This window comes from Phyllobates terribilis, unplaced genomic scaffold (assembly GCF_046119375.1).
Source record: "Phyllobates terribilis strain yellow unplaced genomic scaffold, ASM4611937v1 Scaffold_9__5_contigs__length_417890890, whole genome shotgun sequence".
NCBI classification, from domain to species: Eukaryota; Metazoa; Chordata; class Amphibia; order Anura; family Dendrobatidae; genus Phyllobates; species Phyllobates terribilis.
Window position 1 is genome coordinate 101,660,013 of NW_027362769.1, and position 19,119 is coordinate 101,679,131.

A 19,119-nucleotide genomic window follows, 5' to 3' on the forward strand; every position below is an offset into this window, starting at 1 on the left:
TGCTATAAGCGAGTGCTCCAATGCAAGAGTCATAGGAAACATCGAGTGACGCAAAATGGCCATTATTCTGTATGTGTGTTTACATACTCTCCTACTTTTGGTGTTTTACAAAAGATTTGTTTTACTTGATGACTGCCACTACTTTTTTTCCTTGCATGGATTGTATGTTATGGAATGATATAGCTGCATGTAGTTGAGCACCAGGATTTTTTTGCGGTACCTGGTCCCAAGGTCCTTATCTGAACTTGTGAGGCAGTGGACACTAAGATTTCGTATTCGGACCAAATTTTTTAAAATAAAGTGTCCAACTTTTAAAGGGGATATCCAGGAAAAGTAGTTGCTACTTACCTGGCTGTTGTGCTCAGCGCCATTCTTTCCCTGCACAGAGATGTCACAGACCGCTTTTGCCGGCAACTCAGCTGTCTCTGCTGACGTCACGTTGACAGAGCAGTGGCTTTGTTTCTGCCCTGCTCTATCGACAGAGCATGGCTTCTAACGTCATTCTGATTGACAGTCGGCTCCTCCAGTTAGGCAGCGGAAATCTGGCTGTCAATCAGAATGACGTTGGAAGTCCTGCTCTGTCAATAGAGTGGAGCGGAAAATAATCTGCTGCTCTGTTGACGTGTTGTCAACAGAGGCAGCTGAATTACCGGAAGGAGTGATCTGTGACAGCTCTGTGCCGGTGAAGAACAACGCCCGGCAAAACAGGCAGGTAGGTAGCAACTACCTGCCTGTTAGTACTTAGGCACATTTTTTGTTTTTCACAAAGTTCCGGATATCCCCAATAAGGAACGGGCACATCATGTTACGGTGGTATGCCGGTGTTCTGGTCTGTCGTGGATGCTTAAAAAACTATATGTCCAAGAGAAGTAAACAGATGTGAGTGCAACAATTTAGATATAACTCAGTTAAATCAGAAATGAATACAATGTTTCTTAGCTTGTCATGTAGATTCATTTAATGAATTTAATGAAAGCAGTATCATGTGTTCAGAGATGGAAGAGATGTAATTGTTTGATATCTTTCCTAAGTGATTTGGGTTGAGAACTTGGTGCAGTAAGCCAGTTGCCATGCTTCTCTGCAAAATACAGAGATTCTGACATGTCACCTACTAGCAGCGATATCTATGTTTTTGCAGAGACATAGACTATTTTTGAATGCTGACTATAGAGCACATAGCATGCAAAAAAACACAATTAATTATTTTTTATTTTTCCGTGTCATAAACACATGCTTCAAACTTTATATTTTGCTTTATCCGTGGACAAAGTGTGTTTCCTTCATTAGATGTTTTGTATTTTTTGTCTTATTTTATAGCTTTTGTCTAACGTGCCTATGTTTGTCATATATACATGCATGTACATTCTTTCTTGAAAAACTGTAAAATGCAGAAACCAACGAAAAATACTGTATCTTTTAAGTGCCTGAGAAACCAAAAGTAGCTGCTGCGGAAGAGAAAGTACCAACTCCTGCTACAAAGAAGGAAGCCGCTCCTCCCAGTGCAGGTACATCAGCACAATTATATACATTTACTGGAATTGTGTGTTGTGTTTGCATTGCTTCTTACTAGAGTAGGGTCTCCCTAAAACAACCACCATACTGTATTTTTTAAGCACCAGAAGTGTATAAGCGAGTAGCCCCAGAGGAAAAGATTCCTGTAGCTGTGCCTAAGAAGGAAGAGGTTCCATCTCCTAAAGGTACATTCCTTACCTACCTCAGAAAATACTTTGTTAAAGCATTCTGCTGTTTTTACATATTTCTACATTTCCAATCCTGTCCTTAAAGTGCCAGAAATTCCCAAGAAAGTTGTTCCTGAGGAAAAAATAGTTCCTAAAAAAGATGTGCCTGCTCCCAAAGGTAGTAAATCTTTCATTGGATTGGATTGTCTTACTTTTAAAAGCATCATTCCCTTTAAAATCTTACTTTTATTTTACCGTACATTCATTTCTTGTTTTATGTATGTTTGTCATTGTCTACCATTATCTATTTTATCATATCCACTTTACTGTGGCCATTAGAAAAGTCTTGTCATTATGGCAAAGAAAAATGCAATTTAATCTGTCTTCTTAAATGTTCTTAAATAGTCTTTTATACATGTCTTTGTTTTCCTATGGTATACGATTTTGGTGTGTTTTTGTGTAATTTGTGACCGTGTGAGGCTTTTAAAGCCATTCTTATGAATGAATGTGATGTTTTTAAGTACCTGAAGTGGCCAAAAAAGCACAGGAGAAAGTACAAACTCCAGAGGCTAAAAAGGAAGCTCCACCAGCCAAAGGTACTTTCTTCTTGGCGGCTTAATCCACATATATGTTACATGTATTGTTTGTTTTGTCTACCTTTCTTAACTTATACAAAAAGTGTCATGTGAGTCATGTAATATGTGTTGTGTAAATGTAATAAATCTTAAAGAAATACATAAATAAAACCTCTATTTTCAAAGTGATAGGAAAGCGTAGAGAAGAGGTACCAGAACTAAAAGCTCCTGTGGAGGCTCCACCTCTAAAAGGTATATTGCATATTTCAAATGGAAGCTGTATTTTTAATAGCTTTTTTGTTTATTCCTTTATCTACCCATGCATGTTAAAAAAAATAATAATAATAATAATAGTAATAATTCAACAATAATAGTTAATAGTAGTTATGTAGTTGAGAACCCAATGGCTCAAACAAATCTTTGCTTTTAAAGTGCCTGAACCCAGGAAGCCTGCAGAGAAAGTGCCAGCTCCTAGTCCTAAAAAAGAAGAGGTTACACCTGCCAAAGGTATACCTCTAAATATAGAATCTGAGTTCTTTACTAGATATTTGTATGTTGATTGTTTCGTATGTATGTCTGCAGTATATTTGGCTATTCCCCCTCCCAAATCTTAGCATATCTAATATTTTTAAAGTGCCTGAGCCATCTAAGCGTTTTATACCAGAAGAGAAGGCACCCGAGCCCACAGCTAAAAAAGAGGAGGCTCGTCCAGCTAAAGGTATACATTGTTCTCTTTAAACTGCAGCTATATAATCTCTTATGTTGTGTAAAAATGTCACGTCTTAAAATATGTCACCTCTTAAAATTTGTCACGTCTTACAAACATGTCATGTCTTAAAATGCGTCACGTCTTACTTTGTGTTCCATCAAATTAACAAGTGGTTTTCTAGTTCTTCTTCTTCATGAAATCTTGTTGTCATGTTCCTTTTTGTCCTTCTTTGTTGGTACTCTTGTAGTTTATTCTTCTTACTGTACTTCTTTATGTTCTGTTTTATTATTCTTAAAATAAATATAATATTCTTTAAAGTTCCTGAAGCACCTAGGAAGATTATTCCTGAAGAAAAAGTAACAAAGGTCATTCCAGCAGCACCACCTGCCAAAGGTATATACAATGTTAACTACTTCAATACATTCCGTTTCTCTCTCTATATATGGATTTATTTTTTATATTTCATCTGGGATGTGATAACCAAAAGAAAAACGTTTGCTGATTATTAACATTTAGAATCCTTAGAAATGGTGTAGTCATGTTGGATGCACATGACTATAAACCTGAATGCACAAGCAAATCAAATCCCAGATTAAATAATAACTTACATGTGAATATTCTTTAATGTATTTTACAGTGTATCTGTACAATTAGAAAACTTTTGACATGTCATAGAGATAAGTCGAATTTTTTTTCAGTAGACAGTCAATGAGTCTGTCCTCGGTCTCAGAGGAGATCAATTCTGAGCTTAATCTTCTCCTCATTTTGATTTTATGATTGCTGAAGATTTTATCACCTGGATCCCATCGATCAAAAAACTTCTAACATGTCAACATTTTTCTGAACGTGCATTTACATTTTAAAGGGAACCTGTCAGGAACTTTAAACACCCTCCTGCCTAAACCATTAATATGACTCTGCAACCCTTTAGAATGTAAGACATTTGATCCCTTTATGACCTCAAAGTGCTGCTTCAGAAGCAAGAAATTGTGTTTTGAAGTTCAGTCTGGAAGTTGCATTGGAGCGTAAATTTTACTTACAGCTCCTTAAACCACGCTGAATTCCCAAACTAGAAGCACCCCTCCCCCCCCTGGCTGATCTGATTAACAGGTGAGTGGTCAGTGAGCCAGATCAAACTACTTGTCAATAAGCCAGGGATAGGTGCTGCTAGTGCAGGAATGCAGCAGAGTATAAAGGGCTGTAAGTGCATCGTCAGGCCCTAATGCATTTCTAGACTGAACTTCAAAACACTATTTCTCACTGCTGAAGCATCATTTTGGGGTCATAAAAGGATTAACTTGCTTTATCTTGGGGGGTAAAAAGTTTCTGCCATGTTCCCCTTAACATATATAGAATACAGTATTCATATATCTGAGTGTTTGGTATTGGCACAACCATAATTCTTTTAAGTTCTTTTAAATACTAATTGGGCTTGAAAAACAGGATTATGGAGTTTAGTAAGTGGTAATATTATCTTTGAAGTGCCTGATGTCTGGAAGACTGCTTCACCAGAGGCAGAAGAGCTTACTGAATTACCTAAAAAGACTGCTTCACGAGAGGCAGAAGAGCTTATTGAATTACCTAAAAAGACAGTTACCTCTAAAGTTAAAGGTATTCCTCAAAAGTCATCTTCATCTTTAATGTTACTAACATCTTCAAACACGTGTAAATATATATATATGTGTGTTTTGTCTTTTTAACTATCTTTAAAATATTATAGGTTATTTAAGTGACCACTCTGTGTAATATTTTTACAACACATAGCTACTTCAGTTGAAAAAAATATATGTCCATTAAGTTCAACCTTTCTTTGACCTAGCTGTTTGACCCAGAGAAAAATATCATGGTCTACAGACCTGATGATATTAAAGAAAAAATTATATACATTGTTATATTTTATTCCATTTGTCAGTAGTGCCAGAAAATTTTATATGGTCTTCAGCTCACTTAAATTACTACTTTGTTAGTTTTCCTGTAAAAGGAAAATGTAGGATTATAGTGCCACATGAGTAGAGCATATTCTTCAACTCATGCTTCCTATTGCTTAACGTAAGCTATTATCGCCAATCAAATATTGATGTGGTTTAAATACAAATCAGTATTGATGCTTTTAGTAAAATACTGAATATTTTTACTGCCAGAACCACCGAAGATGGCAGTTCCTGATGAAAAAGTTAAAATAATACATAAGAAACCAAAGCCTACTGAAGGTACAAACATTTACACTTATTGTCTTCTATTCTATATTGTTATTTGTCCAATTTGTCCAAAAAAATAAACGCTTACTAATATCTTTAAGTGCTTACACCAGAACAAGAAGATAAACAGGATAAAATGACCCTTAAGCCCTTTAGAAAAGAAGCGCCACAGGTCAAAGGTACAAGATACATGTACTATACGAATGTAGTGCTGTAGCCATATTTTTTGTCATGGCCAATAATCTTTTTTGTTTATGATGAGGTTACTAAAATTTGTATATTTATTTTAAAGCACCAGAGGCTCCCTCTAAGGGTACGATGGAGCAGAAACTATCTACTCCTATCTCTAAGAAAGACATCCCAACTGCCCCCCCTCTACCTCCTAAAGGTATTGATTGCATTCACGACTCTTTACTGAAATGGCACAAGAGTCACTAAGTGTTCCTCTTAAAAAAGATCTGTTACTAGATTTTTCTATTCCTATAATGGATATTTTAGACCAGAAGAAGACTTGGAAATTCATGTGTGAATGGCTATGTAAACCTTTTTGAATGTTTTCTCGCCTGGTATTAAAATAAGCATTTTATGCTTATCCAGCGAAAGAGATTAACTAAACAAGAATACCTTGAAAAAGATTATACATCCATTCTAATCTGAATTTTCAAATAAAATACACCAGCCTCATCAGGATTAAAAGATCTATTACACATGGAGTTTTTATTGTAAAATCTAGCGACAGATCCCCATTAAAATATATTAGATATATTTTTTCCATTTGTCTGTAGAATAAAATATTTATTGGTAATTAAGTCTAAACTACAGACTCGTATAAGCGAAAGGGTAATAAATCCGCAATACTTAATTTCTCTTTTAAAGCCCCCGAATTACCAAAGAAAATAGTCCCAAAACAGGAAGAGCCAACACGTGCACCCAGAAAAGATATTGCTTCACCATTTAAAGGTATAACAGTGAATATTAGGATATCCCTATTTATTAAAATATAGAAGCAAATAAACAAATACATGAACATATATTATCCACATTTCTTTAAAGTGGCTGAGTTTCCAGAAGAAATGTTGGAAGAAAACATGTCAGTCTTTATCCATAAAGAGGAAGAAGTAACTACCACTGTTGAAGGTAGAAGCTGGAAGTAGATTACTCACCATTACAACTTTTTGTTCTATTTTTTGTCTCATTTAATAACATCCTGTATGATGTAGTCAACCTGTGTGTCTTATGTGTTATCATGTGATGGTTCAAAAACTTAAGATCAACTAATATCTTTGAAGTGACTGAAGACTTGATAGCGCTTACTGAAGAAATTAAGATTCTTCCCCCTACTGTGGATAAGAAGCGTGTTCCACCTAAGAAAGGTATACTATATGTGGATTTCTTTTATATGTCTATGTTTTATGTTATAAATGTGAGTTATTTATGCTGTTAGGTCTACCCTTTCTAAAGTCATACTAATATCTTTAAAGTACCCGCGATTCTTCAAGAGGTTCCTCAGCAAGAAAAAGTTCTTCGCAAACCTTCTAAAAAAGAAGTAATTCCTCCTGAAAGAGGTACACAGTACTATGGGCATAAATCCACCATTTATGGCTATGTCTGTCATTGAATGGGGGTTGTCTTCTGGGCTTTCTTTGTGTTCACTTCTTAATGTCTTACTAATATCTTTGCTCCTCAAGAACCAACACAAAGAGAAAAAATGCGTCACATTCCTCCCAAAAAAGATGTTTCTTCTGCTCAACAAGGTATATTAAACCGTAAACATAACCAAAAATGTATTAATTTTAAATAATATAAGTATTTATATTATGAAGGTATATGAAGTTTTTATGTGCAGCGTTCTTTGTAAAGCTTTACTAATATCTTTAAAGTACCTGAGATTATTCAAGAACATCTTCAAGAGGAGAAGTTGCCTTATTCATATCCTCAAAAAGTTACTTCTCTTTCACAAGGTATATACCATTTATTTGTAGCTAACTTTTGATCTATGAAAGCCTTTATATAAGTTGCTTTCCAACTTTTACCTAGTATTAAATTTCAATACCTTTAAAAACTACTTTAGGAGAGAAAATGGAGGTTACAGACCCCCAAAGAAAGCCAATCCCTCCCATTGAAGGTATAGTTTAATAATGAAACTTGGTTTTAGCCTGCCTGTATTTTTATATAAACTCTAAAATATTACTATTTTCTCTAATGACAGAATTATTAAAGAAAGAAGAAGAAAAAGTATACATTGTAACACCCCCAAAAATAATGTCCTCTGAAGGTACATATACTCCAACGTGCAAATTAAGCTAAATAAGTTACTGATCACAATGAAGCATACCATTTTTCAATACTGCCTAAATCTAAGTGTTTGACAGTACAAACTTAGATTAGATGGTCTTTATCATAGTAGTTCATGTTGTTTGGAAAAGTTGCAGCATCTAGTCTAAGTATAAACCTCATATTAGTTGACTTACTTCTTGATGGAAATTTTTCCAATATTTTTGTGCATATTTTGTGCATGTTAAGCCCAATCCTTTTCAGTTAGCAGGGTTTCTTTTCAGTGCAATGAAGCTTCTTGTCAGACAGGGTGCAGAAAGTGCGTAAAATGCATAATAAATATGGCATAAGGCATGAAAGTTAAAACTTAGTTGTTATATTACACCACTTTAACTAAAATGATACTAATATCTTTTAAGTACCAGATGTTTCAAATAAGACAGAAGAAAAAAGTTCCAAAGTTATCACCAAAGGAGTAGTTCATCATGTAGAAGGTAGATTTTTTTGTTTCATTCATCTTGTAGACAGTAGAATGTTTTGTCTTAGTAAGATTCAGAAGCGATGCTAAGTTATTAATAATCTCTTTAAAGATACTGAAGCTCCTAGGAAATTGCCCCCAGAAGAAAAATTACTAAAGGCTAAAAAGGAAACAAAGTCGACACTTAAAGGTATATTCACAACTGCAGTAGGAACAATAAATGTGATATTAAGAAGCTACTTTTAATTAGTAATAAATAACTAAAAAAGTACTTCTATCTGTTAAATAACAGAGGATTCCAAAATGGCAGAAGAGAAGCCTACTGGGATTGTGTCCAAAAAAGATTTAGTTCGTCAGATCAAAGGTAGATCATATTAACACCACCATGTCTAGTTCTTTGTATGGCTGAGAGAACTTTCTAACAATTAGACAATTACTAATATCTTTAAAGTTCCTGAGATGCCGGTAAAGTTGTCCCAAGAAAAAGATATCACAACCTCTAGAAAGGAAGAAAAATCAAGACTTAAAGGTATATTATCTTATAAAGAGGTGTTCCTTAAGATAAATATATATATATATATACATATATATACATATATATCTATAGTTCTAGTAAAATTAGATCTTTGGCCATAGTATAAATGCAAAGACTGGCTTGTCTTACAAGCCTTTGTCAAGGAACACATTTTTGCATACTAAAATAAAAAATTTGTAGATAAAGATTTATTTTGAGAATTTTAAGCAACAAAACATCAATTATTCTTTTGCAAAGAACCCAAGAGATCAGAGAAAAAAGAAGAAATTCCTGTCTATGTCCCTGAAAAACAATATATTTACATGGACGGTATGTCTACTGTAAATCATAACATAGATTTAATTTACAACAAATAGATATTCAAACATAATCTAATAAATTAAATATGTATATATTTTCAAGAACCAGATGAGCCAAAAGCATTTTTAAAAGAAGAGGAACACTTTGCAGTTACCGAACAAAGAAAAGCTTTCCCTGAGGAAGGTAAACAGCAACATCATTTTTTATCCTAGTGGTATACATACTAGATGTTATGTATATTGTACCCCCATATTATTTTACTAAACTAGTTACTAATATCTTTAAAGAACTGGAAGATCCAAGAAGAAAAATAGCCCCGGAAGAAAAATTACGAATTAAGGCTCACAAACATGAAAGTGCACCTACTACAGAAGGTACACTGTCAGTTTAATTTGGCTAAACTCTAATATCAAGTATTCTTAGCTGCTAGTTCTCTTCTAAGAATTAATATTGAACTAATATCTTCATGATTAGAAGAACTACCAAAGAAACCAAAAGCCAAGGAGAAAACACAAATTTCTAGAAGACAAATTTTTTCTCGCATGGAAGGTACATCATCATATATCTACTAATACTAATTCTATGGAGACCATTTTTATTTTGCTGACATAAAACTATATTTAACATAGAAAGGGATGCAGAAAAGATGACCACTGGAAAGATACCTCAAACTGATAGTTTCAAAAAAGGATTGACCTCTTATGAAGAAGGTATATACTTATTTTTTTAATTATTAATTAGCAAAGATTTACAGTAACTATTATATCACATTTATTCTAGAAAAATATTGCTACATGTTAACATTTCAAATTAAAAATATATGTCAGCATATTCTAACAATAATCTTGGAATTCAAAATATAAAGGATTGCATACAGCAAGCCATTAAATGGCTTATTTACGTATTTAGCCTAAACTGGAATCTCATTGCTCAGAATAGAAATTTTTTTCTCTATTTTTCATTTTTACATCACACCTGCTTTTTTCAGTTGCAGCATAACCTATTAAATCTAAATGCCACCTTTCTAAATGTTGACCTTATAAGAAAATTTTAAGAAAAAAAAACATACTTTATATTGAAAAATTACTTTATTTTTCATTTCAAAAATAAAAACTAATCATCTATTTTAATTCAGTTAATGGTTGAAATACATGATTGATTTAAAAATAATGTTATTACAGTGGTTATAAGTCAGAAATAATAGTCATAAGTCCATAATGCACTAATTACTCTTATAATATGGAATTTCTAGATGTTCAGAAACGCCTGATACCAGACAGGAAACTACTAATTGGTGTATCTAAGCAAGATATTGCCTCTCAAGTAGAAGGTATATCTAAATGTTTTCAATACTCTTTCTATCCAATTATTTAAAAAAAAATCAACATTAATAATATCATAAATATATACTTATAAAATAATATATTAAATTTACTCGATGTCCCAAAAAGAGTAACTTCTAAAGAAGGTTTGAAACCTCCTGTAACCAAGAATAAAGATGTTTCAATCAAAGAAGGTATTTAGTTAGCACATTTTTCCATTTATTCTAGCCATGTATTTAAGGCAGTAAAGTTGAAGCCATTATAATTTATTACAAAAAGTTTTGCCATAATTAAAGTCTCTCCCTTTCATCAGAAATTTTGCCTGCATAAACATGACTATGCCTCATGCTTAGACCATTTAATCATAAATGGTAGCATTTTTAGTCACCAACCATATTAATAATTTTTTAATAGATGTCACAAAAAGAACTTTCAATGAAGACAAACCAAAAATTACTAAAAGAGAAGATACTTCCAAACTGGAAGGTAAAATACATTCACTTTCATATTGTAAGATTATCACCAATCTATATTCTAAATTAAGATAATTATATTTTAACCTATTTAAATTAGTTGAGACTCAGGAGCGACTGAGTCCTCAGGAGATGCCGTAAATTATTTAACTTAAAACCAGCCTTCCTAAGGAAGGTAATTTATGTCATAACATATTCTTTCTACAACAATCATTAAGTCACAAACCCCAAAAATATTTACTCATGCTATTTTAAAGCTGATATCTTATTTGATAGATGTCACAAAGAAACATATCAATGAAGACAAGCCAAAAATTACAGTAACTAAGAAAGGAGATTCTTCCAGAGTGGAAGGTAAAAGATTTTTTTTCTGTAACCATATAAATCATAAAATTGTAGTCTATGATAAAATAATTACATTTTAATCTATTTAAATTAGTTGAGACCAAGGAAAAACCGATCTCTCAGGAGATGCCACAAACATTTAAACCTAAAAAAGAAACCAGCCTTCATAAAGAAGGTACTAAATTTTATAAAACCTACCATCCACATTAACCATTAGTTTATCCACTGAAAAATATTAACTAAAAAAACAAAATACTTTGCTAAGTTTTAGCTAATATCTTGTTCAATACATATCACGAGGTCTAACACTGAAGAAAAGCCAAAAATTACTGGAACTAAGAGAGAAGATACTTCCAAAATGGAAAGTAAAAGACAATATCTATTTTACTGTAACCATATAATTCATCAAATTATAGTCTATAGTAAAATATTTATATTTTAATATACTTAAATAGTTAAGACCAAGGAAAAAACAATCTCTGAGAAGTCACAAATATCCATTCTTAAAAAAGAAGCCAGCCTTCATAAAGAAGGTATTATATGTTATAAAGCATACCATCCACAGTAACTATTAATTTGTCTACTGAAAAATATTCACAAAAAAAAACAAATACTAATTTTTAGTATAACATATTGTTCAATAGATATTTCAAAGAGATCTATAACTGAAGACAAGCCACAAATTACTGTAACTAAGAGAGAAGATAAATTCAAAGTGGAAGGTAAAACATGATATTGTTTTTGCTGTAATCATATAAATCATGAAATTATAGTCTATAGTAAAGTAAATCCATTTTAATCTATTTACATTAGTTGTGACTAAGGAAAGACTGATCCCTGAGGAGATGCCACAAACAATTAAGCTTAAAATAGAAACCGGCCTTCAAAAAGAAGGTACTATTTACTATAAAACCTACCATCCACGGTAACCATTAAGTCGTAAACTGAAAAATATTCACTTAAAAATAATACTAATTTTTAGCTAACATATTGTTCAATAGATATCACAAAGAGGTCTACCACTGACGACAAGTCAAAAATTACTGTAGCTAAGAGGGAAAATACTTCCAAAGTGGAAGGTAAAACGCAATTTTTTTCTTGAACCATTTAAATCATCAAATTATAGTCTATGGTAAAAAAAAATACATATATCAATTTTATTCTTTTTAAATTAGTTGAGACCAGGGAGAGACCAATCCCTCAGGAAATGTCACAAATAACCAAGACTAAAAATGAAACTGGCCTCCATAAAGAAGGTACTATATATTATAAAACTTACCATCCACAGAAAGTATTAATTCATCAACTGAGAAATATCCACTGAAAAAATAAAATACTAATTTTTAGCTAACATCTTGTTCAATAGATATCACAAAGAGATCTATCACTGAAGACAAGACAAAAATTACTGTACCTAAAGGAGAAGATACGTCTAAAATGGAAGGTACAGCACAACATCTTTTTTACCCTAACCATGCAAATTGTCCAATTATTGTCTGCAGTAAAATATTTATATTTTAATATACTTAAATTAGTGGAAACAAAGAAAAGACCAATCTCTCAGGAGATGCCACAAACAACTAAGCCTAAAAAAGAAACTGGCCTTCATAAAGAAGGTACAATATGTTATATAGTATATCATCCACTGTAATCATTAATTCATCAACTGAAAAATATTCAATAAAAAAATATAATACTAATTTTTAGCTAATATTTTCTTAATAGACATTACAAAGAGATCTATCACTGAAGACAAGTCAAAAATTACTGTACCTAAGAGAGAAGATACTTCCAAAGTGGAAGGTAAAACATAATATCTTTTTTATTGTAATCATATAAATCATCAAGTTATAGTCTATAGCAAAGTAATTGCTTTTTAATCTTTGTAAATCAGTTGAGACCAAGGAAAGACCAATCCCTCAGGAGACACCACAAAGAACTAAGACTAAAAAAGAGACTGACCTTCATAAAGAAGGTACAACATGTTATATAGCATACCATCCACAATAACTATTAATTCATCAACTGAAAAATATTCAATTAAAAATCAAATAATAATTTTTAGCTAACATCTTCTTAATAGACATTACAAAGAGATCTATCACTGAAGACAAGCCAACAATTACTTTAACTAAGAGAGAAGATACTTCCAGAGTGGAAGGTAAAACACAATATCTCTTTTATTTTAGCCATAAAAATCATTAAGTTATAGTCTATAGCAAACTCATTTATTTTTAAACTTTGTAAATTAGTTGAGACCAAGGAAAGAGTGATCCCTCAGGAGATGCCACAAACAATTAAGCCTAAAAAAGAAACCAGTCTTCATAAAGAAGGTACTATACATGATAAAACATACCATCCACAATATCCATTAATTCATCAACTGAAAGATATCCACTAAGAAAAAATGCAAATTTTTAGTTAACATCTTGTTCAATAGAAATCACAAAGCGATCTATCACTGAAGACAAGACAAAAATTACTGTACGTCAGAGAGAAGATACTTCCAAAGTGGAAGGTAAAACATTATCCTTTTTACTGTAACCATATAAATCTCTCAACTATAGTGTATAATAAAATAATTATATTTTAACCTATTTAAACTAGTTGAGACCAAGGAGAGACTGATCCCTCAGGAGTCACCACAAATATATAAGCCTAAAAAAGAAAATGATATTCATGGAGAAGGTGCTATATATTAAAAAAATAAAATACTAACGTTAGCAACTATGTTGTTCAATAGATATCACAAAGAGATCTATCACTGAAGACAAGGCAGAAAAAACTTTAACTAAGAGAGAAGATACTTCCAAAGTGGGAGGTAAACACAATATCTGTTTTACTCTACCCATATAAATCACCAACAGTGTGGTCTATAGTAAAATATTTGCATTTAATATATTTAAATTAGTGGAAACCAAAGAAAGACTGATTCCTCAGGGGATGCCACAAACAAGTAAATCTAAAAACGAAACTGGGCTTCATAAAGAAGGTATTATATGTTATATAGCATACCATCCACAGAGACTATTCATCAATTAAGAAATATTCACACAAAAAAATCAAATGCTAATTTTTAGCTAATATCTTGTTCAATAGATATTACAAAGAGATCTATCATTGAAGACGAGCCAAAGGTTACTGTACCTAAGAGAGAAGATACTTCCAAAGTGGAAGGTAAAACACAATATATTTTTTACTATAATCATTTAAATCACCAACAGTGTGGTCTATAGTAAAATATTTCGATTTAAAATACTTAAATTAGTTGAGACCAAGGAAAGACTGATTCCTCAGGAGATGCCACAAACAACTAAGTCTAAAAAAAAACTGGCCTTCATACAGAAGGTATTATATGTTATATAGCATACCATCCACAGTAACTGTCAATTCATCAACTGAAAAATATTCACTAAAAAAATACTAATTTTTAGCTACCATCTTATTCAATAGATATTACAAAGAAATCTATAACTGAAGACAAGCCAAAAATTACTGTAACTAAGAGAGAAGATACTTCCAAAGTGGAAGGTAAAACACTATTTTTTTTATTGTGACCATATACAGTCATATGAAAAAGTTTGGGCACCCCTATTAATCTTAAGCTTAATGTTTTATAAAAATTGGTGTTTTTGCAACAGCTATTTCAGTTTGATATATGTAATAACTGTTGGACACAGTAATGTTTCTGCCTTGAAATGAGGTTTATTGTACTAACAGAAAATGTGCAATCTGCATTCAAACAAAATTTGACAGGTGCATAAGTATGGGCACCTCACCATAAAAGTGACATTAATATTTAGTAGATCATCCTTTTGCAAAAATAACAGCCTCTAGTCGCTTCCTGTAGCTTTTAATGAGTTCCTGGATCCTGGATGAAGGTATTTTTGACCATTCCTCTTTACAAAACAATTCCAGTTCAGTTAAGTTTGATGGTCGCCGAGCATGGACAGCCCTCTTCAAATGATCCCACAGATGTTCAATGATATTCAGGTCTGGGGACTGGGATGGCCATTCCAGAACATTGTAATTGTTCCTCTGCATGAATGCCTGAGTAGATTTGGAGCGGTGTTTTGGATCATTGACTTGCTGAAAGATCCATCCCCTGCGTAACTTCAACTTTATCACTGATTCTTGAACATTATTGTCAAGAATCTGCTGATACTGAGTGGAATCCATGCATCCCTCAACTTTAACAAGATTCCCGGTGCCGGCATTGACCACACAGCCCCAAAGCATGATGGAACCTCCACCAAATTTTACTGTGGGTAGAAAGTGTTTTTCTTGGAATGCTGTGTTTTTTTGCCACCATGCATAACGCCTTTTTGTATGACCAAACAACTCAATCTTGGTTTCATCAGTCCACAGGACCTTCTTCCAAAAAGAAATTGGCTTCTCCAAATGTGCTTTTGCATACCTCAGCCGACTCTGTTTGTGGCGTGCTTGTAGAAACGGCTTCTTTTGCATCACTCTCCCATACAGCTTCTCCTTGTGCAAAGTGCGTTGTATAGTTGATCGATGCACAGTGACACCATCTGCAGCAAGTTGATGCTGCAGCTCTCTGGAGGTGGTCTGAGGATTGTCCTTGACTGATCTCACCATTCTTCTTCTCTGCCTTTCTGATGCTTTTCTTGGCCTGCCACTTCTGGCCTTAACAAGAACTGTCCCTGTGTTCTTCCATTTCCTTACTATGTTCCTCACAGTGGAAACTGACAGGTTAAATCTCTGAGACAGCTTTTTGTATCCTTCCCTTGAACAACTATGTTGAATAATCTTTGTTTTCAGATCATTTGACAGTTGTTTTGAGGAGCCCATGATGCCACTCTTCAGAGGAGATTCAAACAGGAGAACAACTTGCAAGTGGCCACTTTAAGTAGCTTTTCTCATGATTGCATACACCTGGCTATGAAGTTCAAAGCTCAATGAGGTTACAAAACCAAAAAAGTGCTTTAGTAAGTCAGTAAAAAGTAGGTAGTAGTATTTAAAACAAGAAAATGATAAGGGTGCCCATACTTATGCACCTGTCAAATTTTGTTTGAATGCAGATTGCACATTTTCTGTTAGTACAATAAACCTCATTTCAAGGCAGAAACATTACTGTGTCTAACAGTTATTACATATATCAAACTGAAATAGTTGTTGCAAAAACACCAATTTTTATAAAACATTAAGCTTAAGATTAATAGGGGTGCCCAAACTTTTTCATATGACTGTATATTACCAACTATAGTCTATAGTAAAATAATTATATTTTAACCTATTTAAATTAGTTGAGATCAAGGAGAGGCCGATCCACGAGGAGACGCCACAAATATCTAAGACTAGTAAAGAAACCGATATTCAAAAAGAAGGTGCTATATATTATAAAGCCTACCATCTACATTAGCCATTAATTCTTCAATTAAAAAAATATTTACTAAGAAAAACAAAATACTAATTTTTAGCCACTATGTTGTTCAATAGATATCACAAAGAGATCTGTCGCTGAAGACAAGCCAAAAATACCTTTAGCTAAGCGAGAAGGTAAAACACAATATATTTTTTACTATAATCATTTACATCACCAAAAGTATGGTCTATAGTAAAATATTTATATTTAAAATACTTAAAACAGTTGAGACCAAGGAAAGACAGATCCATCAGGAGATGCCACAAACAACTAAGTCTAAAAAAGAAACTGGCCTCCATAAAGAAGGTATTATATGTTATATAGCATACCATCCACAGTGACTATTAATTCATCAGCTGAAAAATATTCACTAAAAAATCAAATACTAATTTTTAGCTAACATCTTGTTCAATAGATATTACAAAGAAATCTATCACTGAAGACAAGCCAAAAATTACTGTAACTAAGAGAGAAGATAAATCCAAAGTGGAAGGTAAAACACTATATCTTTTTTATAGTAACCATATAAATCACCTCAAGTATAGTCTATTTAAAATATTCACATTTTATTATATTTAAATTAGTTGAGACCAAGGAAAGACCGATCCCTCAGGAGATGCCACAAACAACTAAGTCTAAACAAGAAACTGGCCTTCATAGAGAAGGTATTATATGCGATATAGCATGCCATCCACTGTAATAATTAATTCTTCAACTGAAAATATTGACAAAAAAAAAATCAAATACTAATTTTTAGCTAACATTTTATTCAATAGATATTAAAAAGAGATCTATCACTGAAGACAAGCCAAAAATTACTGTGACTAAGAGAGAAGATAAATCCAAAGTGGAAGGTAGAAAACTATATCTTTGTTTACATTAACCATATACATCATCCAAGTATAGTCAATAGTAAAAAAAAATTATATTTTAACCTATTTAAATTAGTTGAGACCAAGGAAAGAATGATCCCTGAGGAGATACCACAAACAGCTAAGCCTAAAAAGGAAACTGACCTTCATAAAGAAGATACTATATATTATAAAATATACCATCTATATTAACCATTAATTCATCAATTGAAAAATATTTAATAAGAAAAATAAAATACCAATGCATAGTTACTTTGTTGTTCAATAGATGTCACAAAGAGATCTATCACTGAAGACAAGCCAAAAATAAGTTTAACTAAGAGAGAAGATACTTCCAAAGTGAAAGGTAAAACACAATATCATCTCTTTTACTGTAACCATTTAAATCACCAAAAGTATAGTCTATAATAAAATATGTAATATGGTTAAATTAGTGGAAACCAAGGAAAGACAGATCCCTCAGGAGGTGATACAAACAACTAAGTCTAAAAAAGAAATTGGCTTTCATAAAGAAGGTATTATATGTTATATAGAATATAATTCACAGTAATCATTAATTCATCAACTGAACAATATTCACTAAAGAAATTAATTACTAATTTTTAGTTAACATGTTGTTTAATAGATATTACAAAAAGATCTATCATTGAAGACAAGCCAAAAGTTACTGTTCCTAAGACAGAAGATACTTCCAAAGTGGAAGGTAAAACACGATATCTTTTTTATTTTAACCATATAAATCACCAAACTATAGTCTATAGAAAAGTAATTATATTTTAACCTATTTAAATTAGTTGAGACCAAAGAAAGACCGAACACTGAGAAGATGCCACAAACAGCTAAGCCTAAAAAATAAACTGACCTTCATAGAGAAGGTACAATATATTATAAAACATACAATCAATATTAATCTTTAATTCATCAACTGATAAATATTTAATAAGAAATACAAAAAAATTATTATTAGCCACTATGTCGTTCAATAGATATCACAAAGAGCTCTATCACTGAAGACAAGCCAAAAATAACTTTAACTAAGAGAGAAGATATTTCCAACCACAATATCTTTTTACTGTAACCATATAAATCACCACAAGTGTGGTCTATAGTAAAATATTTATATTTTATTATATTTAAATTAGTTAAGACCAAGGAAAAACCAATCCCTCAGGAGACGCCACAAACAACTAAATCCAAAAAAGAAAATGGCCTTCATAAAGAAGGTACTACATCTTATAAAACATATTATCCACAGTAACCAATAGTTCATCAGCTGAAAAACATTCAATAAAAAATCAAATACTAATTTTTAGCTAACATCTTCTTAATAGATATTACAAAGAGATCTATCACTGAAGACAAGCCAAAAAATACTTTACCTAAGAGAGAAGACACTTCCAAAGTGGAAGGTAAAACACTATCTTTTTATTGTAACAATATAAATCATTAAGTCATAGCCTATAGCAAAATATTTGCTTTTAATCTTTGAAAAATAGTTGAGACCAATGGAAGACCGATCCCTCAGGAGATGCCACAAGCAATTAAGCCTAAAAAAGAAACCAGCCTTCATAAAGAAGGTACTATACATTATAAAACCTACCATCCACAATAACCATTAATTCATCAACTGAAAGTTGTCCAGTAAAAAAATACTAATTTTTAGCTAACATCTTATTCAATAGATATTACAAAGAGATCTATTACTGAAGACAAGCCAAAAATTACTGTACCACAGAGAGAAGATACTTCCAAAGTGGAAGGTAAAACACTATGTTTTTTATTGTAACCATATAAATCACCCAACTATAGTCTATAGTAAAATAATTATATTTTATCCTATTTAAATTAGTTGAGACCAATGAAAGACTGATCCCTCAGGAGATGCCTCAAAGATCTAAGCCTAAAAAAGAAATTGATATTCATGGAGAAGGTGCTATATATTATAAAACCTACCATCTACATTAACTATT

General features: G+C 32.2%; 1 protein-coding gene across 50 annotated transcripts in view; it reads left to right on the top strand.

Moving 5' to 3' along the window:
• The window catches only part of TTN (titin), a 282,255-nt gene that overhangs the window by 144,021 nt on the left and 119,115 nt on the right, over nucleotides 1-19,119 (top strand). For 27 of the 50 annotated variants that reach the window (XM_073646811.1, XM_073646863.1, XM_073646839.1 and 24 more), the window contains 61 exons: nucleotides 1,422-1,505; nucleotides 1,614-1,697; nucleotides 1,786-1,857; nucleotides 2,201-2,275; nucleotides 2,441-2,506; nucleotides 2,687-2,761; nucleotides 2,889-2,972; nucleotides 3,282-3,356; nucleotides 4,446-4,574; nucleotides 5,105-5,173; nucleotides 5,263-5,340; nucleotides 5,454-5,549; nucleotides 6,038-6,121; nucleotides 6,215-6,298; nucleotides 6,451-6,534; nucleotides 6,643-6,726; nucleotides 6,850-6,915; nucleotides 7,042-7,122; nucleotides 7,233-7,286; nucleotides 7,371-7,436; nucleotides 7,855-7,929; nucleotides 8,026-8,103; nucleotides 8,206-8,277; nucleotides 8,365-8,442; nucleotides 8,686-8,757; nucleotides 8,851-8,931; nucleotides 9,036-9,122; nucleotides 9,223-9,297; nucleotides 9,378-9,458; nucleotides 10,001-10,078; nucleotides 10,485-10,556; nucleotides 10,820-10,897; nucleotides 10,983-11,063; nucleotides 11,533-11,610; nucleotides 11,702-11,782; nucleotides 11,890-11,967; nucleotides 12,064-12,144; nucleotides 12,255-12,332; nucleotides 12,424-12,504; nucleotides 12,614-12,691; nucleotides 12,783-12,863; nucleotides 12,954-13,049; nucleotides 13,141-13,221; nucleotides 13,329-13,406; nucleotides 13,632-13,709; nucleotides 13,800-13,880; nucleotides 13,988-14,065; nucleotides 14,342-14,419; nucleotides 16,352-16,411; nucleotides 16,503-16,583; nucleotides 16,693-16,770; nucleotides 16,862-16,942; nucleotides 17,054-17,131; nucleotides 17,418-17,495; nucleotides 17,584-17,664; nucleotides 17,775-17,852; nucleotides 18,292-18,372; nucleotides 18,481-18,558; nucleotides 18,646-18,726; nucleotides 18,832-18,909; nucleotides 18,999-19,079. In XM_073646811.1, the coding sequence (XP_073502912.1) occupies nucleotides 1,422-1,505; nucleotides 1,614-1,697; nucleotides 1,786-1,857; nucleotides 2,201-2,275; nucleotides 2,441-2,506; nucleotides 2,687-2,761; nucleotides 2,889-2,972; nucleotides 3,282-3,356; nucleotides 4,446-4,574; nucleotides 5,105-5,173; nucleotides 5,263-5,340; nucleotides 5,454-5,549; nucleotides 6,038-6,121; nucleotides 6,215-6,298; nucleotides 6,451-6,534; nucleotides 6,643-6,726; nucleotides 6,850-6,915; nucleotides 7,042-7,122; nucleotides 7,233-7,286; nucleotides 7,371-7,436; nucleotides 7,855-7,929; nucleotides 8,026-8,103; nucleotides 8,206-8,277; nucleotides 8,365-8,442; nucleotides 8,686-8,757; nucleotides 8,851-8,931; nucleotides 9,036-9,122; nucleotides 9,223-9,297; nucleotides 9,378-9,458; nucleotides 10,001-10,078; nucleotides 10,485-10,556; nucleotides 10,820-10,897; nucleotides 10,983-11,063; nucleotides 11,533-11,610; nucleotides 11,702-11,782; nucleotides 11,890-11,967; nucleotides 12,064-12,144; nucleotides 12,255-12,332; nucleotides 12,424-12,504; nucleotides 12,614-12,691; nucleotides 12,783-12,863; nucleotides 12,954-13,049; nucleotides 13,141-13,221; nucleotides 13,329-13,406; nucleotides 13,632-13,709; nucleotides 13,800-13,880; nucleotides 13,988-14,065; nucleotides 14,342-14,419; nucleotides 16,352-16,411; nucleotides 16,503-16,583; nucleotides 16,693-16,770; nucleotides 16,862-16,942; nucleotides 17,054-17,131; nucleotides 17,418-17,495; nucleotides 17,584-17,664; nucleotides 17,775-17,852; nucleotides 18,292-18,372; nucleotides 18,481-18,558; nucleotides 18,646-18,726; nucleotides 18,832-18,909; nucleotides 18,999-19,079 (4,818 nt within the window). The remainder of the gene's footprint in view (nucleotides 1-1,421; nucleotides 1,506-1,613; nucleotides 1,698-1,785; nucleotides 1,858-2,200; nucleotides 2,276-2,440; nucleotides 2,507-2,686; nucleotides 2,762-2,888; nucleotides 2,973-3,281; nucleotides 3,357-4,445; nucleotides 4,575-5,104; nucleotides 5,174-5,262; nucleotides 5,341-5,453; nucleotides 5,550-6,037; nucleotides 6,122-6,214; nucleotides 6,299-6,450; nucleotides 6,535-6,642; nucleotides 6,727-6,849; nucleotides 6,916-7,041; nucleotides 7,123-7,232; nucleotides 7,287-7,370; nucleotides 7,437-7,854; nucleotides 7,930-8,025; nucleotides 8,104-8,205; nucleotides 8,278-8,364; nucleotides 8,443-8,685; nucleotides 8,758-8,850; nucleotides 8,932-9,035; nucleotides 9,123-9,222; nucleotides 9,298-9,377; nucleotides 9,459-10,000; nucleotides 10,079-10,484; nucleotides 10,557-10,819; nucleotides 10,898-10,982; nucleotides 11,064-11,532; nucleotides 11,611-11,701; nucleotides 11,783-11,889; nucleotides 11,968-12,063; nucleotides 12,145-12,254; nucleotides 12,333-12,423; nucleotides 12,505-12,613; nucleotides 12,692-12,782; nucleotides 12,864-12,953; nucleotides 13,050-13,140; nucleotides 13,222-13,328; nucleotides 13,407-13,631; nucleotides 13,710-13,799; nucleotides 13,881-13,987; nucleotides 14,066-14,341; nucleotides 14,420-16,351; nucleotides 16,412-16,502; nucleotides 16,584-16,692; nucleotides 16,771-16,861; nucleotides 16,943-17,053; nucleotides 17,132-17,417; nucleotides 17,496-17,583; nucleotides 17,665-17,774; nucleotides 17,853-18,291; nucleotides 18,373-18,480; nucleotides 18,559-18,645; nucleotides 18,727-18,831; nucleotides 18,910-18,998; nucleotides 19,080-19,119) is intronic. The other 23 variants (XM_073646816.1, XM_073646815.1, XM_073646838.1 and 20 more) reach the window with 23 other exon arrangements.